Source organism: Myodes glareolus, chromosome 20, assembly GCF_982192425.1.
Source record: "Myodes glareolus chromosome 20, mMyoGla1.1, whole genome shotgun sequence".
Classification (NCBI taxonomy): Eukaryota; Metazoa; Chordata; class Mammalia; order Rodentia; family Cricetidae; genus Myodes; species Myodes glareolus.
In genome coordinates this window covers 57,094,979-57,110,617 of record NC_142045.1, presented here as the reverse complement: position 1 = coordinate 57,110,617, position 15,639 = coordinate 57,094,979, and the positions used below count along the sequence as shown (strand labels likewise).

Below are 15,639 nucleotides of genomic sequence, written 5' to 3'. Positions count from 1 at the left end.
AGCAACTCTTGGGGAAAATATCACTATTATGTAATATGGTAACTGTCAAATAGTTGTGGCCAGTGTTCAGAAGGATCTAAGACTATACCAACATAAAACAAAGCTTTTGGCTAAACTAATCACTGTGAATAGGGACACACATCTGTACATGTTCAGTAAGAGACCGGCTGTTAAGGCAGTGCTGTTTGGGTTCCTTAGGTAGCATAAGAGCGAGGTACCTTTTTCATTATAAGAAAAGAGTAGGCAGAAATTACATTCATAAGAGAACTACCTATAAGAGAACACAGGCACCAGCAATGAGTTTTTCCAGTATGGTCTTCTTAGCCTGAGCTCTCCTGACTCACTCCCCAGCATCAGCTAATCATCTTCTGGGAGAGTGTCTGATTCTCCCTCTATAAATGTTTACATTGTTTTCATTTGCACTTGTATACATACCTCCTTTTCTACATATTTTCTTGCCGGGTTTTCTGGCACATTCCTTGGATATTCTTTTTACTGAAAAATGAATAGAAGACTAGAAAATAACATGGCGCCCCATCACAGACCGCCGGAACATGCAACACCACTATCTAACTTAGTACGCTCCTCTTTTTACTGAGTGCCAAAGAGCCCCAATTCGTTGAGCCTGCACATGCAATGAGGAAACGCTGATGCATCTTCTCAGAAGTCATTTGGTAGGAAATGGAAATTTGGAGCCCATTTCTACCTAGGTATACGTGCTGTGGAGGAAAGAAAATGAGTAGGCACAGTGAAAAAATAAGAACAGATACACAGACACACAGAAACAAAAAGAGCAGCATGCAAGCATGTAAAATATGTCTACATGCCAACAGGAAAAGCCATGCATACTACCAGTACACATGAATTAACATTATTCAAACTTAGAATAGAAAATAAACATATCTCCCTGTGGTCCTGCAGTTAACTCACCATCTTCAGTTGGGACATAGATGTTTAAGTACAGACAGTCTTCGCTCTGGTCTTGCACATATGAGGACACCACATCCAAGTTATTAGTGAACCATACAGGGAGCATGACTTCTGGCAATCTGCCATCAATGATATTCTGGGGACAGACAGGGGCAAACTGAGTAGCATTCCGGATATCAGACCAGGGAGATGGTGGTTCTGGAGGCTGAAAACGATGTTCACCTGTTGGTGGAGCAGCGTATGGAACCCCGAGAAACTGAATGACAGGCCCCAAAATTTCATTATTGAGTTCTTTCTTAATTCCTCTTATCTTGCCAAAGTTAGTGGTAACCAATGGGTCTACATCATCCAATTTTTGAGAGAGCACGTGGACAGTCTGCAGCAAACATCCCAACAAACAGAGAGTCAATGGGGCACCCAATCCCCTGTGTACCACACAAGCCATCGTGGCTCTCCAAACATAACTTGGCCACATGCTTCTGGGACGTGCCATGGTCCCACATTAGTTGTCTAGTTATCTGGTACAGTGAGGCAAATATATCTGTATCCACTTGGGAACCTTGAACTGATGGTAGAATGCACCTCCAGCTTCTCAAATGTTAGCTTGGGGAGGAAAGCGCGAGGTACCCCTCATGCAGCAAGGATCTCCCATTGATTTCACACAGGTTGAAGCGGCATCTTCAATCATCTCTGCTCATCAGACCCTCTCCTATTGACCGGTCTGCTTCCCATAGCAGCAGTGTGGGGAGAGTGGCCATTGACTGTAGATTTCCCTCTTATCAATCAGATCCAGTTAACCGTGGGTCTATATTCTAGAGGGAAAAAGTGAAAATAAATCATTAGTTAGACAAGTTAACAGACACGGTGATACCTAGATGTTTTACAGGGTGTAGAAATACATTATGAATGGCTAGAGCTGGGTAAGTTGAACACCACGAAGAGAAGATAATGATTTGATGTAAGACTAAATGTGAAATGATTGATTATTAGATCATTGTGCAACTTGCCTGTGGACATTGCATTTGCTGACATAGAAATAGGCTTTGTCAAACACACACTTTGGCAGCATTGTACAATACAAATTTTTTCTTCTTTTTATCAGCACTGCAGGTTATAAGTGAAAATTTCCTCTTCATTAATATTTTAATAATTTCAAGTAAGTAGAGAACCGATCAACAAACCTACAATTAGAATCCCATGATGATAAAAACCTTTTGCCCAAAGAGTTAGTGTGTAATGGGAGATCAACTTCTAAGGATGATTGTACATATTAAAAAATAAGTAAAAGGAACTACCCAAACCCATATTTATAGTGAACACAAATCAAATGTATTTAAATCCTACTCCCTCGTGAGACCTGGTTCCTGGGAACGTCTCAATGGTTTACAGGATATATAACTTACAGAAGCTTACTTGAAACCTAAGGTAAAGAATTGAGGGTGACAAACACTAGGACAAAGCGCATGCATGAGGGAAACAATTGGCGCCTTCTTTTCAGACTAAAGATATTTTCCCATCTAACTATATGTTTCAGTTCACAATAGATTTGCAATGTGCAAATGAATTTCTGAGCCAAAGTCAATATGTTTTAAATTACAAATTTTGTTCTCACTGTCTGTGAGAGATCAAAGGAAGAATACAAAAAAAATGAGCATAGTAATTTAAAAGAACAATCATACCTAATTGTAGCATCTTGCATATTAACACTCATCAAACATCCCATGCTGTTTATTCAGTGCGATTGAAAATGCATCTGAACAAGCTGTAATTCTCAGCGCATGCAATCCGCAGGCTCATCTCTCACCAACTGCCAAGAGCCTGCAGCTCAGGAAACTTGTCTTTTCGTGTGTGAACACCCTCTAAGGTGCTGATTTGTATCAGAGATGGTCCTAATCTGCCGTGTTATGGGAAGATTCGGAAAGAGGAGCTGGCCTGGCAGTGACACTGTCCTGACTTAGTGTGACTTAAAGGGAGAATGTAAAACTGTACAGGTCAGTAGGAGTTCGTTTTGGGAGCTCCTGCACCTTTAGCGCTGAAGGTAATAATAGCGCTGGAGGTAGTAAGAAGATAGCTGTCTTTCTTCAAGATTATTCCAGTCTGTGTTAATTGTCATGTAAGCTTAGACCCTCCTCACAACCCAGAATTCCTGCATTGACAGATGATTTAGCTACACACTCCAGTCTTTAAAGAAAGTATGATGCCCATGCATGCTCTGAATCATGGTGGGTCCCGGTGGGGCTGAGTCCTGTTTGCCTTTTTCTTATAAAAGATATCATTTTTACCACCTAAGGTAGATACCCTATGGGGAGACCTGAAAAGGCTTAGTTAACCTTTTTACTCGGCGTTGTTTACAATTACATCGATTTCCAGACATTCTCCTTCACACAATAGGCATCTCATTAAAATTCAAAGATTCTTGTTTGGTTATTAAAAAATAACACTCCCCTTTACACTTACAAGTCTTTAGCTTCCTTAATTGTGTTAAGATAAAACAGACTCCTGGTTCCTGTTGATAGCCTGTTTTAATAGAATGTTGGGTCAGAATTCTGCATGGCAAGGTGAATTTTCTAAATTTCCTATGTTTTGTTCTAGCGGATATCAAAATATTCCATGTTGCATGTGTGTAATTTTGGAGAACTATAGCATTGATCAAAAAATTATTTTCTGACCATCACTATTGTAATAACAATCTTTTAAGTCAGGAAATAAAAAACAGCTTGTTTGTATTAGTGAGATCTTTAAAAGAAATATGCATTTTAAAGATGTATTTTGACATTTTTCCACTTATTAATGTTTCTGGAGTAGATGTCAAACTCTTAAGCTTAATGCATTTACATTTTATTTAGTACAATCTTATAAAAATGGGCACAACTCATTGGAAATGCAGGTTGCAAAAGATTAAATATACTGGCCAGGGTCTCTGCTTATGAATGGCAGAACCAGAGTCCGTGGTCATCTAATCTAAAGGCCACCCCCCCCCAACTACTTCTATTGCACTGTCTTCATCTTGTAATGATGTCTAAAAACTCAACTTTGGGTTCTAAGACAGCACAGCGGGTAAAATGCTCACTGTGCACAGCTAAAATGCATGCTGTGCACACATCAGGAATCACGATTGGAGACCCTAGAGTATCATCACTTGCACAGTGGCACACACTGTGACTTCTAGGGTGGAGAGTCAGAGACAAAGCAGTCCCCAGAGCTCATTGGTTGGCTAGACTAGCTGACTTGATGATCACCAGACTCAGTGAGAGATTCTGTTTCAAAACGTCAGGTGGAGAGCAGCTGAGGAAGACACCGAACATCAACTTCTAGCCTCTGTATGCATGTGCATGCAGGTGTTTCCTCCTCACTAAAATGTGCATACACATAAGTGTGTGCACATGCATGCACACATAGACATACACCTCCTCTTTCTCTTATGTGTGTACTCGCGCACATAAACACACACACACACACAAATAAATTTCCTCATGATCCTACAAAATTTGAGCTCAAATTACAAAAGCGTTTATTTTTGCAATGTATTTCTTTTAAAATATGGAGTCTAGAAACTACTCTAATAACTTTATAGAAACAATTTTTGTTTGTTTTTATTGAACTATATATTTTTCTCTGCTCCTTTTCCTTCCTCTCCCCACCCCTTCTACCCTCTCCCAGAGTCCTCATGCTCCCAATTTTCTCAGATCATATCTTTTTCTACTTCCTATGGAGATTAAATTCATGTATGTCTCTTTTAGGGTCCTCATTGTTGTTTAGGTTCTCTAGGATTGTGAATTGTAACCTGATTTTTCTTTGCTTTATATCTAAAAGCCACTTATGAGTGAGTACATATGATATTTGTCTTAGAAACAAATTTTAAATAATTTAACTTGTTCTTGCTGGAAATTTATTTTATTTTATGTGTTATTCTATTTTTTAATCAATTTTACTTTTCTAAAAATACAGTGATACACTTAATTTTACACAATTATGGTCATCATTTTATGAAAGTATCTCCTAAATTCAAAGAGAATGGAACTTTTTTTGTGCTTCACAGTCCAGTTAATAGTGCACCTTGAGGTCACTTAGCTTGATACCCTGCTGAGTACTTGACCTGCTTGTTTAGCCACTTTTAAGAGAACAGTGCAACAGCCAACCTTGCTTGCCATGGAATTTTCACAAAATCAGTTTTTAAAACCCAAACTAAAGCACAACTGTATTCTTGAGTCATGCACTCTTCTGTGCCACTAATCCAAAGAGCAACATGTGTGCGCATGTATGTTTGTTTTAGCAATCATTTGGTGAGAAAAATAAACAGGTCCAAAGAGGTCTTATGGAGCAAAAATCTGCCATAAAAGTTGGAAATGGCATAAGCTATTGCTTCACAATTAGTCTTTTTGCAGTGTAAATACCTTGTAAAACTGTTAAAATTCCTTATGATTTCTCTCATTTCTCCCCATGTGATGTTTTCTGGCTGTTAATAATTCCAAATTGAAGTCCTTTGTTAGAGACAAGACAGAAAACAGCTAGTAGAAACATGTGAGATCCATATCACAAACAGGCTATGGGCAAGTCAGAAAACACAAACTACAGACACATGGAAGACTTAGGAAAAATATGGAGAATTCAAACTTGGGCTTGCTTTTGGTAAAATTAATTCAAAAGGAAGTGTTGAATTTTCCTTTTGTAATGCAACACCAACACAAATAGGTGCCTCTGAGGTTATCTTTAATCTATTTTAGTGACTGACAGACACCGTCAGGTTGAAATAAAGATGTAGGGAATGACTTGATTTCTTACTATGGTGGACTGAATGAGAATGTTCCCCACAGGCTCCCATTTCAAACACATGGTTCCCAGTTGATGCAGTCTCAGAGGTATTCTGGAGAGGCAGCCTTCTTGGAGGAAGCGTAAAACAGAGGTGGGCTTTGGGAGTTTATAGACTCACCCCACTTCCAGTTCAAGCTCTGGTTAGTTTTTACTGAGAGTGTGCTGCCCCGGCTTCTTTTTTGGTCTTCTTGCTGCTGGGTCTGCCCTGAGCTTACAGACCACGCTCTACAGCGGTAAGCTTTAAATACTCTTCCTTCGTTTCTTGCATTTGATCACAATGTGTTATTTCAGTGACAGAAAGAAACTAGCACACTTACCAACACTAAGATACCATTCAAATGAATGAGAGATCAAATGTCCTCAAATGACACATAAATAAGTCATAAAATAATAGGAAATTGAAATTCTATATAACCATGAAAAGAAAAGATTTAAAATACCAGTGTAGACAGAACTGAGTCTGTAAAATTGAATTTCAAATTAATGAGAAAACCAAAAGATTATTCAAAAAAGTTAAAAATGCAAAACAATGTTATTTATTATTAGCAAATGTTTAAATGTGTTGTAACAGGTAAGTTGTCAACACTGAATAATAATGAGAAGGAACAGAATTAATTCCAGCAATTAATTAACTGAAACCTAAGATGGATAACTTGTGATAAGGCTTTAAAAGGACAACGATTAATTGCAGCAAATTTGACTATTCTCAGTATCTAATAGTGTTGGCTATTACACACATGGAAAACATCTTCATTGTGAATTCTCTATATTCTCCTCATATTCTGCACAGTTTTAAGTAAATAGAATAAAATATGCAGGAAAATATGATCAATATACCTGATGTATGAGAATGATGTATGCCTGATGTATGAGAATGTATGAGAATGCTCTGATGTAGCAAATTATCAAACACAATGAATGTACATAATGAAAATTTAAAAACAAAACACAAGTCTCAGACAAGTCCCATATTACAAATAGGTTAGTCTGTAAGCCTAAGAGAGACTAAGCTTCTAGCTTCTGTAATTCGGTGATAGGCAATCTTTATTCATAAAATCTTCTATTATTTCTTCACCTAAGTTGAATCATGTATGGTCTTTATAAGACAACCTATAAATAATAAATAGTACTCCACAAAGGATCCTAAAAGGTAATATAGCATATAGTATTCATTTTTCGTTAAACAAGCTGGTTCCTTCACTAGACTATTCCTTGGTAACACAGGTTCAAAACAAACTAGAATTTTTTTGAGATATTAGAGAATAACAATGTCCATACAATATTTCATACACTCAACGAATATTTATTGAGAACTTACAATGTACAAGACAATGTGCTAAATATTAGAGAATGTTAAGAAATACCTGCTGATTGTTTCAAAGTAGCCTGTAATCATACAACGAAGGGAGTCACAGTCAATAAAAGTCCTGATGCAGGTTGTTATGTGATAGATGGGTAGAGACATGGCTTAGTGGGTAGAGGATCTTGCTGCTCAATCCAGGAACACACATAGTAGGAGCATTTAACTGACTTTCATTTGTTGTCCTGTGACCTCCACATGTACACAATAAGTAAATAAAAACATTGTTGATGTGTGCTCAGTAATACATGACAGATGGGGGAAAGTTACCCAGCATGAACAGACCTCTATCATTACATAGACTCCTGTCTTATTAAATATCAGTACCTGTTTATTATCTACCTTGCTTTATAAATGATTGCTTGTATTTGCTTTATTATACAGCCAGAGTTTCCTGTACTGAATTTCCAAGGATTTTTTTATGTGTACATTTAGCACATATATGCCTGTCCTGAAATCTATATAAAATGTTTTGTATATGAATAATCTCAGTTGAATTGGATTGTCAGGAGGCTTACCACTAGAGCTGCGCGGGCTTGATGAAGACCCTTAGCCAAGACTGTCATACACAGGAGATTCTTTAGTTTTCAAAACACCTATGTATCTATAAAGTCAACATTACAATTCAATTAGGGAACACAGACAAACACATTGCTCATGATTATAGTCTTGAACTCTTGAAATGGTTCATTCTAGTTGATTCTATTTCTATTTGCATAAGAACAAAAATACAAGGTTCAAAGTGTTAAATGCCTAAGGCTTGTCCAGTGGATATCAGAGCAGCCATTCAAACCCCTTCCTGTTCTCTTTCTCTCATAAGCAAGCTCCTTGCTCTGCACAGTGTGGTCATTACCTCCTCTGCTTCTCTACTGAATGCAGAGCTGAACTTTGTTTGACGCCTTAGAAACATAAGTATAGACCAATTCAAATGTTTTGCTGATTTTCCAGTGTCTGTAGAATGATACAGTGAGTTTTGAATTCAGTTTTTCTGAAAAAAAAATGTTATTGAAAAGCAAGTATGCAAACATGGAGCTCAGAAATAATGAGGGTAGCTAGGCTCTGATGGCACAGTCATTAATCCCAGCACTTGGGAGGCTGAAGCATGTGGATCTCTGGGAGTTTGAGTCCAGCCTATTATACAGAGCAAGTTCCAGAGAAACCCTGCCTTGAAAAAACAAAAACAAAAACAAAAACAAAACACAACAAAAAAAGACCAACCGAACAAACAGAAAAAAAAATGAAAAGAAAAGAATGAGGGTCAATTGTATTAACCAAATATAAAGAATTGATTTTTTTATCTATGAGTAATACCAAAACAATTTGTCAACCATATTTAGCAGTAGTAAATAATAATAACAAATGACAAATTAAGTAAAATTTAATTAATTTAATAATAAATGTTTCAGTCATTGATCAAATTTGGCTACACAGCAGTAAAGTGCCTATGTGGCCAGCTCACTGAGAGTGAAACTCAATGCCAGCAGATGGCTTTACACGTCCAAGTGGTGGTAGCCAAGACACAGAGACAGCAGCTATGAGTCTACAGTGGGAGGATACTGAAACCCAAGCATGAATGTTTGCATAAGGCTTTTTGTTGTATGTTCTTTCCCTATAATGAAGGTATTCAGTGATCATGGCTGAGTCCTTTTAGCAAACAAATACTTAAAGTAGCTAGCAGGTAATCACTCCTCATAGCAAATATTTAAAAACATTACTAATGTCATGGTCTAAAAGACGTTTGGCATGAAAAGACGAGACAAGCCTACCTGTAGCCAATGGACTCTATTATAATCCATTGACTAGAACTAGGGAACCAAGAAGAAAGCCTCACAATAAATATGATAGGATGCATGTTAGGGAACATATTCCAGTGAAACCAATAATAATTTTTCATGGATGCTATGGGGATCATTCTCCTTGGGATCATCCCAGATTCTCAGGAATGTCATCCTACAATTCTGTGGGATCATTCTCATCCCAAATCTCCACCTATGAATTGATAGAAGGAAGAATGTATTGGGATTCCCTCACTTCTTTTTGGAGCTGTTCTTATGGGATCTTCCAAAAAACTTTAAACTTTATACTTAGTGAACTTATGATAATATTCTCTCTTTGTTCCCCCCTCCCCCGCAACACATATTGAGAAAAACCAACATGAGACAGAAAGGAGAAATATTTCTCCTGCCAGGAGGCCACACTCTACTTTGACCAGATCTGAAAGAATGCATGCTGGATGCAGTTTCAAGGTGAGCGGGAGCTGAATCCCACACGTCCTTCATCAAGAGGCTAAATTGTTTGGATTTTATCTAGATGTCATTATCAAGTGATGGAAAGCCATCATAGTTCCTATCAAGGGAGGAATATTTTCAACTTTATTCACAGCAAATTAAATTGGCAGCTTGTGGAGCAGGGTTGGCCACAGTAAGGCATCCACATCCCACCTCAAGACAATTATACATGAGAAGGAAAGCGAGCACTTTTGAAGTCGAAAACTAGAAGAAAATGAAGTAAGCTTGACTAGTGCATGCATTTGATCTAAACCCAGCATCTCCAAAAGGTGGGCACAGCATCAAGCACAGAGTTTCCTTTGGAAGGTAAAAGTGCTAGCGCTTGGCAGGAGAGTCACTTTGTATTTACTGCTTATTGTCAGTGTGAGTTAATGTGCTAGAACTTATATAATTGGATAAATAAAGTTAGTCATCTTTTATCAAGTTACAGTTAAAGTAGTCTTTGTCAAATGGACTACTGGTAAGTCTAAATAGATTTAAGGAATAATAAATAAAATGTTAATAATAATAATCATATAAGTAAAGAACAAAGTCATTAAATAAATATTTTCCTTTTGCTATAATATCTTTTCCAGCCACATAACAAGATTAAAAGCAACAAAAAACTAGTCGGGCATAATAGTAAATCAGAAAAAATGAAAACATCAGCTATACAACTTTGTGAGGGTCTTATGTCTATTCCATTAACTATGCACTAAGCCCTAAGAACCCTTGTGCCTTAAAATGTTGACAAGTGCTGCCATAATAGATTCATAAGTCTTTAAAAACAACTGGGCTTGTCTTTCTGATCTTGCCAATTCCAGATGTTGCTTCAGTCCAGTGATATTCACGTTTACACATTTGAGAGTTTGTCTCTCAAAAATATAAATTGAACCATCACAAAGATGTGAAAACCACAACCTTGAATGGATTGATTGGAACAAAAGAGAAACAAGTTTTCATTCATATTAAATTTGAACTATTAGCTGGGTTCATGCAGAACTCTGTAAAACTGAAATGGACCATAAATATGTAGATCACCCAACAGTCTTCTGAACCATGTTCCAAACATATGTGCCCATGCCATTTACACCTCACAACAGAGTTATATACTGAGTATTATCTGAGATGAACAAAAATAGGTCTTATTTTTTTCCAAAGTTTATTAAATTATAAAAGTTTCCATTTCCGCCCCACCTCCCAACACCCTCCCACTCCCCCCACTCCCTCTCCTCCTCCCTCTCCATCCCTAAGAGCAGTCAGGGTTTCCTGCCCTGTGGGAAGTTCAAGTTCCTCCCCCCTCCCTCCAAGTCCAGGAAGGTGAGTATCCAGACAGACTGGATCCCAAAAATCCAGTACATGCAGAGGAAACAAGTCCCAGTGTCATAGTCAGTGGCTTTTCAGAAAGGCTCCGGGGGTATTGTGTCCAAGGCCACGAATGTAAGAAAAGGCAGACTGGAGATACAAGCACAGGACTGCCCAGCTCCAAACATATGTCTAAATGTGTTTGATACAGAGTGTTCAGCTGTGCACCCTAGTGAGACCTATTCAGTGCAGCCATATGCTCACTGTGGCCGAATATTTGAGGAGTGTGGAGCACATGAGACACCAACAGGAAGGAAAGAGAAAAAGCTGGAGATTGGCATGCTGGGGTTAATTAATAGGTATAATCTTGAGCGGCTACAAACAGTGTGGTACTGAAACCTTATCCAGAAACCATTTATAGTCAGGGACAGAAAATCGGTGATGAACTGGGGTCTGGACCATGAAAATGAAGAATGCTAGAATTATAAGGAGCAACGATGGCAAGAAAGATAATTCCGGTGTTGAGATTACCTGTGTCAAGAATGTAGAAAAAGCTGGTATCAGAAAGATTTAAAGAGGAAAATTAAGAGTGCATTAGAACCATGGTTTAAAGAATGCATATTCTGATATGTAAATATCAAACTCTCACTCATGATATACAAGTTCAAGGCATGCTGGGCCAATGCTGTGGCCATGTGAAGATGTAGGTATTAAACAGATGTGGAATATGGGGGCATGCACTCTAATGATACCAGCTTTGGTACATAGAAGTAGAAGCTTCAAAAGTTCAAAGTCACTCTTGAGTACATAGTGAGTCTTCCGACAATCTGTTCTGCTTGAGATCTTGAGTCGGGGGGTACCGATACAGGAATAAGTACCTTCTTCATGACTAAACGTGGATCTCAATCTGCTGTATCCCCATGAAGTAAGGATCATTAACATCCCTTTGTAAGAGATTGGAAACCACAAGTCAGAAACATAAAAAATATTTCTTATTGAAACACTCTTCAAGAAGACAACAACACAGTGAGCTGGAGCCTCAGAAGAACACAGATTGACGCACCAACTTTCCTCTCTGGTTCACTTGGAGCTTGGTTGGGGAGGAAGAGCAGGCTGGCAGGCCCCGTTAACTTGTGTAGAGGTACGTCCCTCTCCTTTCTCTGCAGAAGTGGCTCTATTTCTTCCCTCCCTCCTGGGCTGTCTTTACTCCCCATGCCCTTTCCAGTGATGAGAAAACAATGGAGAAAGTCAGATGTTGAGAAAAGACAAACAAAAGTTGACGACATCCCAAGAAACAACCAACAAAGTTATTTTACAGACTGACTGACAACAGTTTACACAGCAATGCTTATATCAGGGAGCAAAGCTGTGAATCCATGGTATGAAAGAAGCCTCTCACTATGGGAAGAATGCCCAGGGGCTTGGGTGCAGCTAGTCCACTAAGGTCTTCCCTGGAGAATTCTCTCCCTATCAGTGTTCGCCTGGAGGAGCACTGACTAGCAGCCCTGAAGGCCTGGCTGGCAGGCCATTTCTCTCTTCTTTCATCTTTCCAGCCCTAAAAAGAACTCCTTGTCCTCAACTTTCAAAGTATTTATCATCCTCCTGGAATCCTATCATACATACTATCACAGAAATTGGTCTCCTCGGTTTCGGTCTTCAGCTTCACATTTAGTAAACAAAAGTGCAGAACAAAGGAACTCAGGAATGCCCGCTTTCAAGGAAACTGGAATGTAATCGGGAAGGCAAAGTGTTATGTATACCCATTACTCAGACAATTGTTTCGTCTTCAATGGCCAGGAGACAGCTGTGGTCTGGAGTGGGAAGAAGGTCCTGAATTCTGAAGGATGATTTGCAAGCCGCAGATTAAGGTCTAGGGGTACAATGTGTCAGACAGACTGGGCCTGCAAATGCCACGGAGACTGAGGCTTCTCAACAGGACCAGAGGTAAGATAAAATGGTGCACTTCTGACCTCAAAGGAGAAGGATGTGAACATGTAAGAATGTGTAGGCCGTCTCAGGGGCTAAGTATTATCTCAGTGCATATTATGTGCATAGAGACACATGTATATGTCAGGTTCAAAAGCAGCCATGAATTTGAAAGAGTAAGGAGGGGTATACAGGATGGTTTTGAGAGAGGAAAGGGAAGGGGTGGATGATGTAATTATATTATAATCTCAAAACAAAAAATTTAAAAATTCTTATGCTGAATAAAATAAGACTAATTACAATCATAAAAACAGCATGATGGTAAGACTAACTTTGATCTCTGAGAATGGAGGACACATCTTTCACATTCCTGTTTTAAAATAACGAGATATGGTCCTGGAGGACTTGAGAAAATACTTCTTGAGTGATTACCCCTTTACTCATTGCACTGTTTTCCATCGTTTAACACCATCCTACTTTTGTTTGTGGATTTGGGAAACCTGATCTCTCTAAAGGCCTTAGCTTATAGATGTTTATGTAAAGGGAGATAAAGCAGAGCAAACAGAAGTATGCTAAAGTTCAATGAAAATGCCTTCTTATTCAACAGGAGCGCACGAAAATTGCAATGGAGATGCTGAACTGCTGTCCACAAAGTCGGCGACTGAAAAGTCACAGCACCTTTTCTGACAACATGAAGGGCAGGAGTAGGAAGCGATGTCTCTTTTTCTCTATTGTGCAGCTGGACCCTTCTATAATAAACAACTCTGCACTGTTGGCTAATGCTGGAGAACATCCTACCTTCTCTTCATCTTTCCTTGGGGGTATGGAGAAAGACACTTATCATTAACTATGTAAAATAAGTTTTGCTTTCTATTTATATTGATCATGCTATGAGGTAGCATCTCAAGTATTCATTTTAAATCTAGAGACTATTTAGAGATCCTGACTTCAAAATGAACAGGAAGGTGAATGAGGTGAAGGAGCAAGCATAGAAGAAACGGAAGGGTCTTAGAATGTCAGGAGCAACAGATTTGATGTATATGTAAAATACTGCAGGACATGTTTTTCAAACCAATGGGTGACCCTGCGATCTCCCTGAAGAAAATGAATAACCACTCAGGAGCTCAGAGGAGACAGCCAGGTGGAGCTGATTGCTTCCCATGATATTAAATTGATGCTTTTGTCTGAACAGGCCACCCATAGGTCACAAGTCATTGCTTGTAGAAGCAACTTAATTATGCTTGCCAGTACCTTATAGAGAAGCCAGCACAAGGAAAGCAGCAAGCATTTCCCGTTCTCCGTTCAAGCTTATTCTTGTTTCTAGTGAGTGGCCAGTCTCTGGGAGGAATGAAACCCCCCTTCCTGGTACCCTATCTAATTAACATTCCTTTAAAACATCCCTTGTTGCCACAGAATAGCCCCCACTTTGGCAGAGGAGAAGGGATGCGAAGTTGCTGGTGTGGCTCTGTGTCAGTCTTGACCCTCAGAGGGTGATTAGCAGAGAGAGTGGAGTTAGGCTGCACCCATTCAGTCCCCATCTTCTGCGGGAGTTGGCAAACACTATAGTGGCTATTGTTTAAGGAGAAACTGTCTATACAGTTGGGCTGAGACCACAGACTTCTTTCACACAAGACACCAAGCACCAACAATGGCTTTCTGCAGCCCCAGACCTTGCACAGAGCTCAAATGGTGGTTAAAATGACAAAAATATGATGCCAGCTATCTTTCTCATAAACAGACATGTTTTCCTTAATATTACAATACTGTTTGATTCCTCACAATCACAAGACTCAAAACAGAATTCTCTTCATGGGCCATTTATGTAGCACATTAATAAATAAAATATAAATAACAATTTAATATACTCATATGTGTAAAGAATTGCAATGTACCTTTCAATAAGTTATAAGGAAGAAAACGATTCTATTGCACTAGTAATTCTTAATTAATTATTAAAATAATTTTTATTTATTACTTATTTTTTATTAAGATTTAGGATTTTAAAATAATGCTTTTTGGGGGAAGATATAGAACATTACTTTAAATTATTCATAACTTTAAATAGCAACTGACTGTATGTTTAAAAAATAAAAGTGGAAAGACTCAGGATCTGTTAAGCAGCGGCACATCCCTCCTGCACTGCTGAACCATTGGCTATCCTGATCAATTCTTGGAAAGGGAAATAGTTGTCTCCCATGGTGTGTCCACCAATGAACCCACCAGGCTCTACGGGATGCTTCCCATCCAATGGTCTAACAGATGTCCCTGTTTAAACTAAATGCGTCATATAACAAAACCAAGTCACCAGACTGGAAAAGATCTGGTAGAAATGGGGAGTAGTCACAGCGATGGGAGGAGGATGTGGGAGGGGAGGGAGGAACTGGAATACATTGGGTTCATGTATGAAATTGTCAGTGTCACAGAATTAATATACTTTAAAAGACTACCTCTTAATTACATGTATTTAGAATTTGTCACTAAGAATGTTAACTAGGCCAATCCAATTAAAGAACTCCCTGGCCTGCTATGAAATGAAACTTAATATTTTTTATAAACTATCAATACAAAGCAAAATGGGATAAGGTAATGAGTGAAATGGCTTACCAATGGAAATCTATGAAGGCTAAGATAATGTTAATTGTATATTGGGATAAATCCAGTACTCTTAGTAGTCCATTCAGGTCGTGTGATAAGCAGCTTATAAAATAATATAGTAAATAGCATCACAATGTATCTTATATTTGCATAAAGTTACTTTAAAAGCTACAAGTTTTTATTTTTAGATGGCTGTATAGTTAGTTGACAGCTCTGCATGCTGGGGAGAAGCCCAGATCCTTGCTGTTGTGAAGGTTATAGATCCTGAAATTACTGGGTCACGGGACTATGTAAAGGAGTTTCAGTCCAGATGCCATTATAAAAGACTAGAGTTCTAAATTGTAGAGAACTTTGGCATCCTCAGAACATGTGCATCAGTGCAGTTGGTACAATTGAAGAAGTCATGAAACTCGTGATGTTTTTACTCATAAGAAAAGGACGGAT

At 38.5% G+C, this 15,639-nt stretch overlaps 1 protein-coding gene across 6 annotated transcripts in view; it reads right to left on the bottom strand.

Moving 5' to 3' along the window:
- Nlgn1 (neuroligin 1) overlaps positions 1-15,639 on the bottom strand; it is an 863,960-nt gene that overhangs the window by 669,710 nt on the left and 178,611 nt on the right. For all 6 annotated transcript variants that reach the window (XM_085682306.2, XM_085682304.2, XM_085682308.2 and 3 more), the window contains one exon: positions 931-1,742. In XM_085682306.2, coding sequence (XP_085538432.1) covers positions 931-1,423 — 493 coding nt within the window. In that variant the 5' untranslated portion in view covers positions 1,424-1,742. The remainder of the gene's footprint in view (positions 1-930; positions 1,743-15,639) is intronic.